At 40.1% G+C, this 16,278-nt stretch overlaps 1 protein-coding gene across 4 annotated transcripts; it reads left to right on the forward strand.

Annotated features, from left to right (window-relative positions):
* Positions 1-2,473: 2,473 nt before the first annotated feature.
* LOC128615650 (SUN domain-containing protein 2-like) lies at positions 2,474-12,795 on the forward strand. 4 transcript variants are annotated; one of them, XR_008387244.1, is made up of 15 exons: positions 2,474-2,516; positions 5,205-5,301; positions 5,415-5,512; positions 5,903-5,957; positions 6,083-6,144; positions 6,267-6,364; positions 6,822-6,875; positions 7,177-7,224; positions 7,490-7,574; positions 7,906-8,009; positions 8,148-8,315; positions 8,545-8,634; positions 8,826-8,961; positions 10,290-10,386; positions 10,577-12,795. XR_008387244.1 is itself a non-coding variant. In XM_053637872.1 (13 exons), the coding sequence occupies exons 1-13, from the start codon at positions 2,483-2,485 to the stop codon at positions 8,937-8,939; spliced, it is 1,107 nt and encodes a 368-aa protein (XP_053493847.1). In that variant the 5' UTR covers positions 2,474-2,482; the 3' UTR covers positions 8,940-9,981. The 4 variants fall into 4 exon arrangements, 1 of the variants encoding a protein (XP_053493847.1); XR_008387245.1 differs by having other exon boundaries at positions 2,491-2,522; XR_008387246.1 differs by lacking the exon at positions 6,822-6,875.
* The last annotated feature ends 3,483 nt before the right edge of the window (positions 12,796-16,278 follow it).

The raw sequence follows: 16,278 nt of genomic DNA on the forward strand, positions 1-16,278 counted from the left end.
TCAAAACTGTTGTTTGCATATGTATATTCCTCATTGTTTGCCAATGCATTATGTTATGTTGTATGTGTTTTTTTATTAAGATGCCAAATTGCAGATAACTCAGTGATTATGTTAGGACATTCTGGCTGCCTGTGATGGTTCTTGAATACCTCTATTCCTAAACATTTTACATAGTACCAAATTATAAAATAAACCTTATGTTAAAGTTTTGCCTAATTGGAGGGATCAGGAACCAGTGTGTATGAGGTGATGACCCAATGATGGGTAAGATTCTCCACTGGACACCTGCCCAATGTAGGTGTAATCTGTATAAAGGTGGTGGATATGATGCCTCTTTTGGGCCAAGAGCATCAAAGTGGGGACTGTAAGAAATTGCAGACTGCCTCTCAGCAGATTCCACCCCGAACTGTGTTAGGATAAGCTTGTTCCCCAAAAAGGCAGAACTATCAATGGGACAATTTATCTGAGTCTCAGCAATATGTGTATATAATTATAGCATGGGAGCAGCAGTGGGACATCAAGAACCATCCCTGAACAAAGGGCTACGTGACCGTAATTAGCATTCAGAAAGACATTTGTTTCGATAATCCTAACACCTCAGCATTTGGGGTCACTACTGTAACAACATCTGTACTGTGAGAACGGAAAGTGATCGCATCAAATGCTATCCTTAATTCACATTTAGAATGAAACTTCATTTACATTACATACAGAAAACCTGGTTTGAAACACAGTATAAAATGTCTTTGCTAAGAGACTACGTTCTCTATCTAAAAACTGATCCATTATCAATAGTCTTAGGTTTTATCAGTGTGTGGATGACAGTACTGTACACTAGTATATCAACATGTCTCTGTTTGGTGTGTGTCTTAGTGTGCTTTGTGTAACTGATATAATTTACTCATATTTCTCATTTTTATTCACATCATCGTGTAAAGGATCACAATCCCAACTTACAAACAGGTAAAATTCATTAAAAAATAATAATGTTCTAGAATCTCAATGTGTCCTCCCCGGCACCATCTGGCGGCCCCCCAGTTTGAGAACCATTTAAATGAGTGAGCTCATATAGCTACTTAGCTACCGTTTTTGTTTAGCAAACAGCAGGATTTTATTAGTAGACTCTGATAACCAGACACATATGGGAATTAGAAATGTTTTTGAGAAAGATCTAGTCAACATGTTTGATCGCTAGTCTTTTGAGTCAGTTGTTTAACATGTTCTGGTATTTCTGTCATCCATTTTAGGTTCTTCATGCAGGTGCCGCATTTTTAATTGTGTTGTGGGTTTATTACAATGTTAATATGTTATTTGTGCGTTCATGTTTTTTGTGAACTTTTACAGAAGAAAAAGTAAATTTTGTTATTATCTCTTTTTTTAACTATTTGTTGTTAAAGTTTTGTTTTGTTTCACTGTATAAAGAACTTTTCTAAAAAAAAAAATTGGCATGTCTGTTGTTGAGTATTGTTATTATTTTGCTATGTTTACTGTGTTTAAATTAAGAAATAAAAGCACTTTGGCTCTAAGCATTCAAATTCCTTAAGTATCTGATTATAACGAGCCAGTTGAATGTTGACAATATAAATCTATTCATTAACTTATAATGTATTATCTCTGCCAGTGATTAAGTTCTAAGGTAGTTTTGGCTGAACAGCTGCTTATAAAATTCCAACACTAGCAGAATGTTTCAGTAAAATTCCAGGTGTTGTTTTAATCAAATTCTTAAAGGTGCATGATGTAAGATTATTCTTTTTTCTTTTTCAAGAATAGATCTCTGATGGTTAAGTGGGTGGGGTCAGCATTTGAATGATCTTATTTTATATTCCTTGAGCTCGGCCCCAATTCCCACCTTAAGATGAAACCCAGCGTCTGCTGATTATGGATTTCAGAAATGCCTGTTTAATCAGTGGTTATAATAGTTTGTGCGTGGATGTTGGGTTCACATATAAAAAGTGCTGATCTGGTTTGGATTTGCTGACCCAAAAAGTCTGCGATTTGAGATCGTGTTCATTTATACTGTGGTTGACAACTAAAATAACTAAGAACAATAACCAAATATTTATGGACCTGACTGTACATTCCCACATCGAGGAAATAATTGAACTAATTCATATTTTAATTTTGAAATAATTACATAAAATATATAATCTTATTGTAAAATAGTAGTGCATTCTGTTGTAATGAGATTATCTATCTATCTATCTATCTACAATATATATATATATGGTGCTTGCTCTGCCCAATGGTTTAATTAAATACTGAATGTGTAGAGTGTGTTCTCTCAGTGTTAAAGCTGTCGGCTTGTTCAGCCAACATACACATAAATTACCGATTTAAAACAAAACAAAACAAAAAAAAAGCCTCCTCAATAGAATGTTCTCCCTTCCGAATTTACGGTTACATAGAATTCTCATGACATCACAGAACTATGGTTCACCCGTGCTGTTCATTCTGTAGTTCTACATTTCACAAATGCATCTCAATGTTTCAAAGCAACCAGAAACCAGCAAATCAAGGTAAATGTATGTGTAATTTGCTTTAATCAACTTCTTGTTTGCTGTGTGAGAGTGAAACAGCGCCTGTGTACTGGACTATATCCTCTAGAGCAGTGGTCACAAACCCTCTTCCTTCAGGTTTAATCTCCAACCAATATCTAACATCTGTTTTAGTCCATTGAGAACTTCTTAAGGAAGTGATTAGATGGTCAGGTGGGCATGATTATTGTTAGAGCTAAAGTCTTCAGGAAGGTAGAGCTCCAGGAACAGGGCTGGTGACCACTGGTCTAGGGGTTTCTGTCTTCTGCTTTATTTTGAATTGTCTAGAGCTAGTTTATATGCCGGATAGATCCTGAATGCCATTAGCAATCCACCTTAAAAAGTTCTCCTGATCAATTCTGCTATAACTTGGTCATCAGTACTTGATCACAAACTAGCTAATCATATTCATCTACATGTTTTGAGTCGTGGCTTTTTTGAGGGGCACAGAGTGGCTGCTTGTTTTGGATTTTGAGGTTCAAAACAGCCAGTTTTAGCTAACTTACACCAAAATCACTGATTACACCTTTAAATATTGGTAACTGATGTGGTTTAGGACACACGGTGACTCACTTCAATCTAGAAACATGAACAAGGTGTAAACTGAAAGCTGTACTAATATATATACAGTATCTCACAAAAGTGAGTACATCCCTCACATTTTTGTAAATATTTGATTATATCTTTTCATGTGACAACACTGAAGAAATGACACTTTGCTACAATGTAAAGTAGTGAGTGTACAGCTTGTGTAAGAGTGTAAATTTGCTGTCCCCTCAAAATAACTCACACAGCCATTAATGTCTAAACTGCTGGCAACAAAAGTGAGTACACCCCTAAGTGAAAATGTCCAAATTGGGCCCAATTAGCCATTTTCCCTCCCCGGTATCATGTGACTTGTTAGTGTTACAAGGTCTCAGGTGTGAATGGGGAGCAGGTGTGTTAAATTTGGTGCCATTGCTCTCACACTCCCTCATACTGGTCACTTTAAGTTTAACATGGCACCTCATGGCAAAGAACTCTCTGAGGATCTGAAAAAAGAATTGTTGCTCTACAATAAGTCTATTGTCTGCTTTTATTTGGTTTAATTCTGTTTCTATTTTACTTTCTGTGCTCTGTTCAGCACTTTGGTCAGCGTTGCTGTGTGAAACGTGCTATACAAATAAATTTTACTTACTTACTTACTTACTATAAAGATGGCCTAGGCTATAAGAAAATTGCCAAGGCCCTGACACTGAGCTGCAGCATGGTAGCCAAGACCATACAGCGGTTTAACAGGACAGGCTCCACTCAGAACAGGCCTCGCCATGGTCGACCAAAGAAGTTGAGTGCATGTGCTCAGTGTCATATCCAGAGGTTGTCTTTGGGAAATAGACGTATGAGTGCTGCCAGCATTGCTGCAGAGGCTGAAGGGGTGGGGGGTCAGCCTGTCAGTGCTCAGACTATACGCTGCACACTGCATCAAATTGGTCTGCATGGCTGTCATCCCAGAAGGAAGCCTCTTCTAAAGATGATGCACAAGAAAGCCCGCAAAAGTTCGCTGAAGACAAGCAGACTAAGGACATGGATTACTGGAACCATGTCCTGTGGTCTGAGGAGACCAAGATAAACTTATTTGGTTCAGATGGTGTCAAGCGTGTGTGGCGGCAACCAGGTGAGGAGTACAAAGACAAGTGTGTCTTGCCTACAGTCAAGCCTGGTGGTGGGAATGTCATGGTCTGGGGCTGCATGAGTGCTGCTGGCACTGGGGAGCTACAGTTCATTGAGGGAACCATGAATGCCAACGTGTACTGTGACATACTGAAGCACAGCATGGCCGCAGGACAGTATTCCAGCATGATAACGACCCCAAACACACCTCCAAGATGACCAGTGCCTTGCTAAAGAGGCTGAGGGTGAAGGTGATGGACTGGCCAAGCATGTCTCCAGACCTAAACCCTATTGAGCATCTGTGGGGCATCCTCAAACGGAAGGTGGAGGAGCACAAGGTCTCTAACATCCACCAACTCCGTGATTTTGTCATGGAGGAGTGGAAGAGGACTCCAGTGGCAACCTGTGAAGCTCTGGTGAACTCCATTCCCAAGAAGGTTAAGGCAGTGCTGGAACACAATGGTGGCCACACAAAATATTGACAGTTTGGGCCCAATTTGGACATTTTCACTTAGGGGTGCACTCACTTTTGTTGCCAGCGGTATATACATTAATGGCTGTGTGTTGAGTTATTTTGAGGGGACAGCAAATTTACACTGTTATACAAGCTGTACAGGCACTACTTTACATTGTAGCAAAGTGTCATTTCTTCAGTGCTGTCACATGAAAAGATATAATCAAATATTTACAAAAATGTGAGGGATGTACTCACTTTTGTGAGATACTGTATATATACACATTTTATTTCTTAGTGCAGTTCGGTATTGTTTTTGGCCCCTAGGTTCCGCCTCCCAAAGTTTAAAGCTGGATTTGTAGCAATGAAATTTGTAAATAGAATATTTGTGCTATTTTACATGTTTAAAAAAAATAATGTCATTTAAATGAAGATAAACTGAATAATAATACGTCAAGGCTGTCTGTGCGAGAATGTTGAAGGTATTTTAGCTCCATCAGTATCAATGTTTGTCTTTAGTTTACAGTAATGGTGCTCAGTTCTGTTTCTCTCCTCTCATCCTGCAGAAATGTTACGCCGCAGTCCCAGATTACTCGCAAAAGGGTACTATAATCCCGAGGACCCCACGATTCAACAGATCTGCTCTAAGGAGACCCCCATCAGGTGTGTGTGTGTGTGTGTGTGTGTGTGTGCAACACATGTTTATTAATTCATCAAAATTGTCCCTCTCTACCTGTCTATATTTGTTTGTTCTTTCTCTCTCTCTCTCACCTCAGGATCTTCAAGAAAAGGGAAGGGAAGTGCGGAGTGGGTGGGGCCTGTCGCAACTTAATTAGCGAATTTAATGTGTGTGATTTCCAGAGCCTGGAAAAAAGTGAGTTCCTGAAAACGTGCAATATCACGTATAACATGTCTTTAAGTAAGATGGACTATGACATGACATAAACTCATTGTCAGGTCCTGATATAAGAAAATAATGCACATCTGCCAGACAATCAGAAACAAGTATTTTCTCTGGCCAGGGTATGAGGAGATGCCACATTAACCGCTCTCGTTAGCTAGTGTGATACAATAACATGTCCGCCATATTGGAAGGGAACAAATTCGATTGTAAGGCCATGTAATCCGCCTTAACTACAACATAAACTCAGCCAAACTAAACTTGTGTACACACACACACACACACACACACACACACACACACACATCTCAAGTTTATTATGTAGAGCTGTGTAAACTAAACTTTGTTTCTATACTTGTTTAGAAGATCCCATGCTGACATCTGAAATATCTCCTCAGCATGCTTCCCCACCCACGATGTAAGTTCTCTCTCTGTGTGTATGTGCGTGTAGTGCGTGTGCGCGCGCGCGTGTGAATGAGTGTGTGTGCACGTGTGTGTGTGTGTACTCCTGCATGACTATACTGTGCTTCCATCTCTCCTCAGATGTTTTTTAGTTGTGAGGAAGATGGTTCTTCTTCCCCTCCTCCTCTGCCTGCTGGCGTTTGGTGAGTGTGTACATGCATTCATTATCTTTCTCCATCAGTTATTAAACACACACACACTACATGCTAGCTTTACATGATAAACCTGTCATGTAATGTGTTTGTTGTTGTGTTTTTGTGTGCAGGTGTTTGGTTTTGCTACACGAGTGTTACTAAACAGCTGTTTCAGTCTGCAGCATATTTGGCACAGGACACATTCATACAGAATCAAGCAGCTCTGATTGTAAGTGACATCACTGCCTTAACACTTACTGATGATACACCAGTCTAGCTAACATTACTGTACAGTGTAGAGCATAGAGTTTAGGGAGTAGGGCATAGTGTTTAGCGTGTAGTGTATAGGGCATAGTGTTTATGGTGTTGGGTGCAGTGTGTAGGGTGCAGTGTTTAGGGTGTAGAGGGTAGTCTTTAGGATGTAGGGTGCAGTGTTTAGGGTGTAGGGGGACAGGTTTTTAGGGTGTAGAGATAGTGTTTAGGATGTAGAGGCAGTGTTTAGGGTGTAGAGGGTAGTGTTTCGGTTGTAGTTGGCAGTGTTTAGGGTGTAGAGGGTAGTGTTTAGGGTGTAGGGGCAGTATAGTGTGTCGAGGGTAGTGTTTCGTTTGTAGGGGCAGTGTTTAGGGTGTAGGGTACAGTGTTTAGGGTTTTGACTGCCTCCAGTCTTTTTTGTTTTGGTATTTCAGGAAGAGTTCAAGTTCCTGAAACTGACGATAAGACAACAGAGTCTAGAACAAAAGGTGAGGAATCACACACACACACACACACACACACACACACACACACACACACACCTATTGGCAGCTCTGCTACATTATTTGAGGGGTTTAGGGTTTGGGGCAATGTTTTGGGTGTAGGGTGCAGTGTTTAGGGTGTAGGGGCAGTGTTTAGGGTTTAGGGTGCAGTGTTTAGGGTTTAGGGTGCAGTGTTTAGGGTGTAGGGGCAGTGTTTAGGGTGTAGGGTGCAGTGTTTAGGGTGTAGGGTAGCATGTTTAGGGTTTTTGACTTCCTCTTCATGGAATTTTTTGTTTTGTCATTTCAGGAAGAGTTCCAGAAACTGGCGATAAGACAACAGAGGCTAGAACAAAAGGTGAGGAATCACACACACACACACACACGTCCACACGCGCACACACACACGCACACACACACACACAGACACACACACTCTCTCTCTCTTTCCAGCTCTGCTACATTATTTTCATGTGATTTAATTGAAATGAAATGAATTGGCCAGTAAAAGGAAATAAAGCGCTGGGGAATGGGACGACTCGGCCTGCTGCTTTATTCGTTTATGTTGACTTTTCATCACATTATGAACATTTTATTGATTTTTGATTTGATTTCTTTCACAGGATGGTGAAGAATTCATACGCAGGGCGCTCAGCCATTTCCGAGCTGATGGTATTGGAATGGCAGATTACGCGCTGGAGTCTTTAGGTAACTCTCACGTCCTTCACGTCTAAATGAGTCATCGGGATTTTAAAATAAAATTAGAATGGGATAAAACTGGAGTTCCCGAGTCCCGAGTGGTGCGACAGAACAGCGTTCACTGTGTGCTCAGAGTATGTGCGGGTAAAAAGACACAATTGACAGTCCCATGCTGTAACACTACAAAGTGTGCAAATGCACACTTCAAGGGGGGTGAATACTTATGAGTTCAAACAGTTTTAGGTTGTAAGGCAGAGGTATTATACTGATATTAATCCCACTCTCTCATTTTAAATACATTTCTTTAACTGTTAATGAATGTGTGTGTGTGTGTGTGTAGGCGCCGCTGTGATAGCCAGTACAGAGACAGATAAATCTAAATACTGCAAATTGTTCGGCTTCAGTGAATGGTGCAACATTAATAGCCCTGAAAAAGCTATACAGGTAACTAACACACACACACACACACACACACACACATAGATCACGCCATTAGTTCCTGTGTAAATGGTTTAATATATGTCTTTTGCTTGTGTGTGTGTGTGTGTGTGTGTGTGTTTGTGTGTGTGTGTGTGATCACAGCCGGAGGTCTTCCCTGGTAAATGTTGGGGATTTAAAGGTTCTGAAGGTTACCTTCTCATCTCTCTGCCCTTCTCTGTACGCATCACCCACGTGACGCTGGAGCACCTGCCCCGAGTGCTCTCACCCAATGGCCACACGAGAAGCGCGCCGAGAGACTTTGCAGTTTATGTGAGTCGACACATGAACACATAAACACACATTAACTATCACTAATAAGCTTTAGAACTTTTTCTATACTGAAGTTTTGATATGTTGCACTTTATCTAGCGAATAAATTTAATCCATCAACCAATCAGCGATAATAATGTGTAAATGCTATTTTCTGCTCTACAATTTTAAAAAAATATATTTAATAATATTAAACATGACATTTGACACTTTATTACACGTCTTCCAGGGAAAGGTTAACAAGAAAGATGGAGGAAAACTTCTTGGAGAATTCACTTATGACCAGGACGGAGAACCGATCCAGACCTTCGAAATTCCGGTAAGAAAGAACAAATTTTCTTTTCTTTTTTTCCCCCCAATGTCGACTACTGAAAACGCTTTAAGAAATGACGTTTCTCAAAGGAAACGTACATGTTGGAGATAAGCGATACGTGATGAACAGTTCTTGGTAGTGGACTCGGACTCCTGGAACTTCCTGTGTATTATATTGTGGATGGTTGTGTTTTCCAGAACTCTCCGAGTGAGGCTTATGAACTGGTGGAGCTGAGGATCCTCAGTAATTGGGGTCACCCTGAATACACCTGTGTGTATCGCTTTAGGGTCCACAGCCAGCCTGTCTGGTAAAAAAGGAAAGCTACAATCAAAGGTTCAAACAAACAAACAAACACATAAACAAAAAGGCCAAATATAATACAAAATGAACAAATTTTTTTAGAATAAATAAATAGGATTTCTTCACACTGTGCAGAGAAATCACACACATTCTTACACAGTGACACAATTAGACATAAAAGACTGAAATTCTTTACAGACATGATGATGATGTCATATAAAGCTGTTATAAAACTGTGAAACACACACATAGCAGCCCGGTTGATGAAAAATTTTTGCTCCTCACTGATGATTGTGATTATCTTCCTTTATTACGCATTGCACACCGTAAGAGCTAGAAATAAAACAAATAAAATACAAAATGGTGTTTTCTGCATAGAAATGTACAAAATAAACACCAAAACAAACAATTTTGTACAAAGCAGCACCAGCTATTTTACAACTAAAGTAGCCTAATTAGCAATAAGCTAATATAAAAACAAAAACATTCAAAATATAAGCACATTAAACAAACATTAGTGACCTTGAACCCTCATCAATCAGGTGCTAAAGCAAAACATTCATTATTTTACTCATTTGGCTGCTGCATCAGACCAACTCCATGTGCTGTTCACTAGTGATTTTTGCTTCATTCACTGGGAGCACAAATCGTGCTTCAAAATAATCCTCATGGGAAATATAACAAACAATTAGACAAATAATCAGAAGACAAACACAAAAGCATATATTTTATGACTCTGGATGCAAAGTAAATAAGAAAAGAGTTAAAGGTTATTCATACACACCTCCATCTGTTTCCACCATCTGTACACAACACCAAACATAAATTAAGATCATTATTAATAGATCTTATATAATGGATATTAATAAATGAAGCAGGTTTTTAATTAGTTTCTGTGAGAATATTTTGGTTGGTGTTGGACACATCGGCTCTGAGAAAACAAAAATGTGGAACAGAGAACCAGTTGTACCAGTGTACGTAAACACATTTCTATACAAACACATTTTAATTGTGCAATTTAAACAAACATCATAATTAAGCTTTTTTAATAAATCACATTTTATAAACAGGTTTTATTGATTTCCTTTTTAAAAAATGTACTTTAAAAAAAATGTTTTATTTTTCCCTTGCATCATGTTGTATCTAATTATCCAGTAGGGTTGGTGATCATGTTGCTTTTCCCCAAAAATTTTATTTACTTTCAAGAAAATCAGAACATAGGCTTAATTTTGGAAACCTCCACCAAAAAATAAACACCCAACCTGTTTGCAGTACACAGTCAAACTGGAGAAAAGTTTTAAAATGTTGAATCAGTTATAATGAGTAACTGAATTATTCACACTTTCCACTTCTTTAATGAGAATGCCGTAAGGACGGATTGAACTCTCCACGATCTCCTTCTCCTGCTCCGCTGTGCTGCCCACAGGAACGGGGATGAGCCAGTAATCAGTTTTAACTGTAAGTGTCCGTTTCAGTGGATTTACTCGGTTCTGCATGGTGACTTTGTAGGTTTTCCCGGTTTTCTTGGATTTGAATATCTTGCTCATGGCATAAACTTCTGCAATTCTAATGTCAGGAGTTGAATAAATGCCGCGACCATACGCCTGACCTTGACCCGCTTTGTAATGTGTGCTTGCGATTTCTTTAGCGCCTTCGATGCTCGTGCCGTGGAAGGAAACGGGCCACTCACCGGCTGCAGAGTGACTCCTCCATCTAATAGGACCAAGCCATGCGTTTCCACCCGGGTATTTATTCCGCACCTTCAGAGCGAAGCGGTACCACCCGACCGGCCGCTTGTACGGCTCACCTCCACGCGAGCACGCTGAGGAATCTGTCAAGTTTCGGAAATCATAACCAAAATCTGGATCAAAAAACTCCTCCATGTCCACGAATAGCTCGTTCCATAATGCAGAGATTTCACTCTCGCTGGTTTTTAACTTGTTTAGTAACTCATTCATAGTCATCTCCCCGTCACCTTTCAGTGCCGTTGTTAAAGCAGCTGAAAGAAAATTTTGAACTGTCAGTTTATTGGCAACTTCCTGCGCTTTTCGGTCAGCAAGAGGTTTAACTGTAGCACCGGTGAGAGCGGAGAGAGCCTCCAACACGACTTCTCTGTCCATTCCCGGCATGATGAATTCCTGATTTGAGGCCTGACAGGTTCTGAAGATCTGTGTTCACACTGATAGAGTCTACAGCTGTGTGCTCAGATATTTATACGAATGGAAGTGTCTTACAGTGTGTCAGAAACATTTCTGAAATGGGAATATCACATGAGATGTGAATACCAGCATATAACATGTCTTGATTCACACCTGTATCTTATTACTGCCAATCAGACAGAGAGAGGGAGAAAGAGAAAGAGAGAGAGAGAGAGAGAGAGAGAGAGAGAGAGAGAGAGAGAGAGAGAGAGAGCATGTGATGTACTGTAGCTGGCAGAGCTTGCGAGACATGTACGCACACGCACACACACACACTAAACTGAACACCATCCTACTCCCATTGCAATATTTGCACATTTCTGTACTTCAGATAAACTGACAGTTAAATGAAGAAATGGTAATGAATGAGTGTTATGTTGTGTGTAGAAGGTGGTGATGGAACAGATGGGTGTGACAGCTCTGCTAAAATGAAAGGAGAAGGAAAAGGTCAGGAATGTAGCTGTACCAGGTCATGTTTACACAAACACATATTACATTAAAGTGCTCACACACTTCTCACACACTTCTGAAGGGCCTGGTGAGATTTACTATACAGGGTCGAACACTGGTGGACTAAATTAATTCACTGATGGAGTTCATCAGACCAGAGACTCACTACAGGGCAAGAGACATTCTCTCAGAAAGGAGAGAGTTTTCTCAGACTTTCATAAACTTTTTATTTTAGTAATTAGTGAACTGATAATTAGTGACAAGACTGAAGGAAACCATCAGTGATATAACAGTGGGCAGTGTGGAGCTGTAATCTACATGACTGTTTAAACCCATTTACCTTCATTCTGGTTTCAGCTTTTAACTCATGTCTGTTTGCAGTGAGATTTCTTATAATATTTTATAACACATGAAGTGAGATAAGACCTCATGTATTATATAATACTGCTACTGACCTATAAAGCACCGAACGGTCTCGTGCCACAGTACCTTAGTGAACTTTTGGTCTTTTGTGATACACCATGCCTACTTTGATCAAAAGGTGCAGAATATTTGTTGGTACCTCAAACAGTAAAGTCTACTGTAGGGGGAAGAGCTTTCTCTTACAAAGACAGTTATGGAACAACCTTCCAACTAGTGTTGGGGATTCAGACACAGTCTCAATTTTTAAGGCCAGGCTGAAAACAGCCCCCACCCTTTCACACCTTCACCCAGGTTTGTTGATGGTGGAGTGGTACTCCAGAGATTCCAGTGATCCTGACCCCTTCTGCTCTCCAGAACTGCCTGTTCCATCCTAATGCCCTACTTCTGGTTCAGTTCTCATCAAATGGAAGTTATATGCTGCTGCTGAGGATGTCCCCATATGGTGCAGCCTAAAGATGATTGAGATTACTGAGGATGGTACCACTTTAAAACCATAAGATGGCTTTGGACCTCAATTCATTTGCACAGTTATGCTATGATAGCTTTAGGACTTTAATTGCCACAAACAGTTCTGCACTCAAGTCTCCATCAGTGAACAGTGGAGAAGTTCAACAAAACAGACTTCATGTAAAAACTGTAATGAATTTTCCTGGTTACAAAACTGCACTATTTGACCATGTAGTATTAGAACATTTATAGAAGGGATTAATTTATAATCACCCTATCCAGTATCATCCAGATGAGGAGTCTGGTTCCTCACCAGGTTTCTTCCTCATATTGTCTCAGGGAGTTTTTCCTCACCACCTTCACCTCTGGCTTGCTCATTAGGAATAAATACATTTAAAAATCTATATCCTGAATTTATATATTTCTGTAAAGCTGTTTTGGGACAATGTCCATTGTTAAAAGTGCTACACAAATAAAACTGAATTGAATTGAATGTTTCTTCCATTTTCAGTCCTCTCTCAGTGCAGAACAAGTCGAACTCCATGCCAGTGGTGCTGATTGGGACACCTCCATCGCCAATAAGTCTATTAATTCATCTTACTAATGTGTTTTCCTCAAATACAAATATACTCAAATATACTTCTAATGGGAAGGAAGCTTACAAATGTCAGACATTTGACCTAGCTGTGACCTTGACCCTGTTTGGATCAATTCCTAAATCTAATCAGTTTAATCTTCAGGTTAAAATGATAATTCCATATATAAATCTACCACCTGGTGATGGAGGTAATAAAGTCAAACTGCATGAGTTTAAAATCATCAATCATTGATATTAAATAGTTTATTTAATCACTGTCTTGCTTAAAATTTATCTCTTTTTTGTTGTCAGGTCTCTCCATTTCATTTACAAACACACACACACACACACACACACACACACACACACACACACACCAGTATGACAAATTTGTAATTATTTTATACAGCAGATAGAAAAACACTTAATATAAAGCTCACAGCTGAGGATTTAAAGCTGACATTTAATCATTAATCACTGTGATACTGATACATACACATGCATCTATTTCTCCAGTGTGTGTGTGTGTGTGTGTGTGTGTGTTGTTGTTGTTGCTGAATGGCAACCTGGTCACAAATTTATACACACTCAATAAGGAAGTTACTGATGCTTACTTTCAGTTTTGTTTCTCTCTCTCGCTCTCCCTCCTTCCCTCCCTCACACACACAGACACACACACACACACACACACAATACATTCAACACTTTCCCATTTACAAGAAATCTGTTTTTTTTGTGTGTGTGTGTTAAAATACTAAAAATGTGTTTAAAACTGTTAAATTTAATAAATCTTTTTAAAATATACATTTATTTACAAGCTCTCACTGACACTGAATTATTACATTAAAAATTAAATATCAGGATTTTAATCATTTTGATACTTTTTTCGCTAATATATCTATATAATGTGACATTTTGAATAACTACTGGATTAATGCTGAAATTAAGTAGAATTGTGCTTGTAAAGTTTTCCTCCATCTGAAGCAATAATTAATTATGTTTTAATAGACAATAATAGAGCTCATGACCTTATATGGTATTAACAGATATGAATAAACAGCAGTTATATATAGACCAGACCATAACAGAATGAAAGCCTTATTAAAGCTGAAGGAGTAATGTTGTTGATGACGTCAGAGGAGTGTGTGCTGCTCTACATCTCCTTCAGCAGGACGCCGTACGGGCGGATGGACTGATCCACGATCTTCTTCATCTCTTCTTTCCGTTTCTTCTCGTCGCTGAGCGCGTAAACTTCCAGCGGGACGCGCACGAGCCACAGCGTGTCGGACTTTTTGACCCGGTGCTCGGGGTTGATCCGGTTCTGCATGATGACCCGGTAACTCTTTCCGTTTTTGGAGGTGAACTCTTTGTGCAGTTCTCCGTCCTGCTCGGCCAGTTTAATATCCGGAGTGGAGAAAATACCGAACTCCTGCGGATCGCGCGGCCCGGTAAACTGGTTCTGTCCTTCTCTTCCGGTTCCGTGGTAGGATACGGGCCATTCACCGGGAGCAGATTCGCTCCTCCATCCTCCGGGGCCGAGCCAGGTGTTTCCATCCGGGTATTTATTAAGAACCTTCAGAGCGAACCGGAACCATCCGCACGGCCGTTTGTACGGTTCTCCGCCGCGCACGCACTGCGAGTCATCTTTGAGGTTCCGGAAGTCGTAATTAAATCCAGGAGCGCAAAACGTGTCCAGATTAACTCGGAGCTCTTTAGGTTCTTCAGGCTGCGGCTCTCTCACTTCCTCTTTACACAGGATAAGTGGAAGCAGCGCCGAGGACACGAAGTTGTACACCGTGAGCTCCCCAATATCAATATCCAGCCCCGCGGAGTCGGTGTGCGGTTTCACCGTCAGTCCTGTCAGACTGGAGAGAGCCTCTAACAACACCGAGCTGTCCATCACCGAGTATTAACACAGATCACACACTCACTCTCTCACACACACACAGAGCTCGATCAGTCAACTGACCAGCCAATGCGCAGGTAACGATACCGGACTGCGTGCGCATGTGTAGTGACACTAGGATTCAGCCAATTTCACTTTCAGTTTGGTTAAAGGAACAGTTCACAGAAAAGTAGAGGATCAGCTAACCCATCTTCAGTGTGTGAAGTCCTGTTTTGTAGCTGCTTCAAAGGCGTGTGCACAAACATACACACACACACACACACACACACACACACACACACACAAACAAACCAATCAATCAACAATAAGAAAAAATCATCAGTTAAAAAAACAATCAATAAATAAATTTCACACCTGAGAACTGCAGATGAGTGTTCCCACATAAACAAACTGACAAAAACACTTATAACAAACACACACACCCATCACAAACACACACTTGTAACGAACACACACTCACTCATCAAAAAAATCACACACACATAACAAAAACACACACTCGTAACAAAATCCACACACTTGTCATTGCAGACAGACATCAATAACACTTCATACACACTTGCAAAGGTTTAGCAAACTAGCTGTACAGCTAGCAATACTCAGCTAGCGAGCTACACTATAAGGCCAAAAGTATGTGCACCCCTGACTGTCACACCCTCATGTGCTTTTTAAACATCCCATTCCAGATTTATTCCCCTTTTGCTGTTATAGTAAGCTCCACTCTTCTGGGAAGGCTTTCTAGATTTGGGGGCGTGGCTGTGGGGATTTGTGTTCATTCAACTATAAAAGCAGCGTTACACTTCAGATGATGAGAAGGAATTAATTCAATTTTATGACACTGTTTATGTACAAATAGTGTTACTGAAACACATCTTTTGAGGTAACTGCTAAGTTCTGGATTGTTATTGGTCAGAAGGTGTCGATTAATTCTCTATAACAGCAGCTCTGACAGTAGCGCAGGTTTATAGTAATGTTCTCGTTATAATACGATATCATTTCCATAGTAACAGCTCATTCTCAGGGACGTGTACAGCGGAAGCTACACTGATAATAAAGGGATTTATGTTTTAATTATATTGACCTGTAAGGAGATGTTTATGTAACGTTTATGGAAGGAGTCTCCAGTGTCAGCTCTTTGTAACAGTCAGAGTTAAAGCTGCAACGTTTTTCCGACAGCTTCAGGACAGAGGAGTTTATTCTTCTTTGCGGTTTCTCGATAACATGACAAGCTGTGGGGTTTTTTTTGTCTTATTAACTTAAAGATAGAGAATAAAGAGGCTGGTGAGGGAACGACTGTTTACAGCTGCTATAATGTAAGTGACAACAGGAACTGACTAATTTCACACATA

The sequence above is a fragment of the Ictalurus furcatus genome, chromosome 12 (genome assembly GCF_023375685.1).
Source record: "Ictalurus furcatus strain D&B chromosome 12, Billie_1.0, whole genome shotgun sequence".
Taxonomy (NCBI): Eukaryota; Metazoa; Chordata; class Actinopteri; order Siluriformes; family Ictaluridae; genus Ictalurus; species Ictalurus furcatus.

Excerpts from the sequence above, each read along its gene's own strand:
- LOC128615650 (XM_053637872.1), top strand. The coding sequence starts at position 2,483 with ATGTTTCAAAGCAACCAGAAACCAGCAAATCAAG. Across the intron at positions 7,575-7,905 it reads TTACGCGCTGGAGTCTTTAG|GCGCCGCTGTGATAGCCAGT; the intron begins GTAACTCTCACG and ends GTGTGTGTGTAG. Across the intron at positions 8,635-8,825 it reads TCCAGACCTTCGAAATTCCG|AACTCTCCGAGTGAGGCTTA; the intron begins GTAAGAAAGAAC and ends TGTGTTTTCCAG.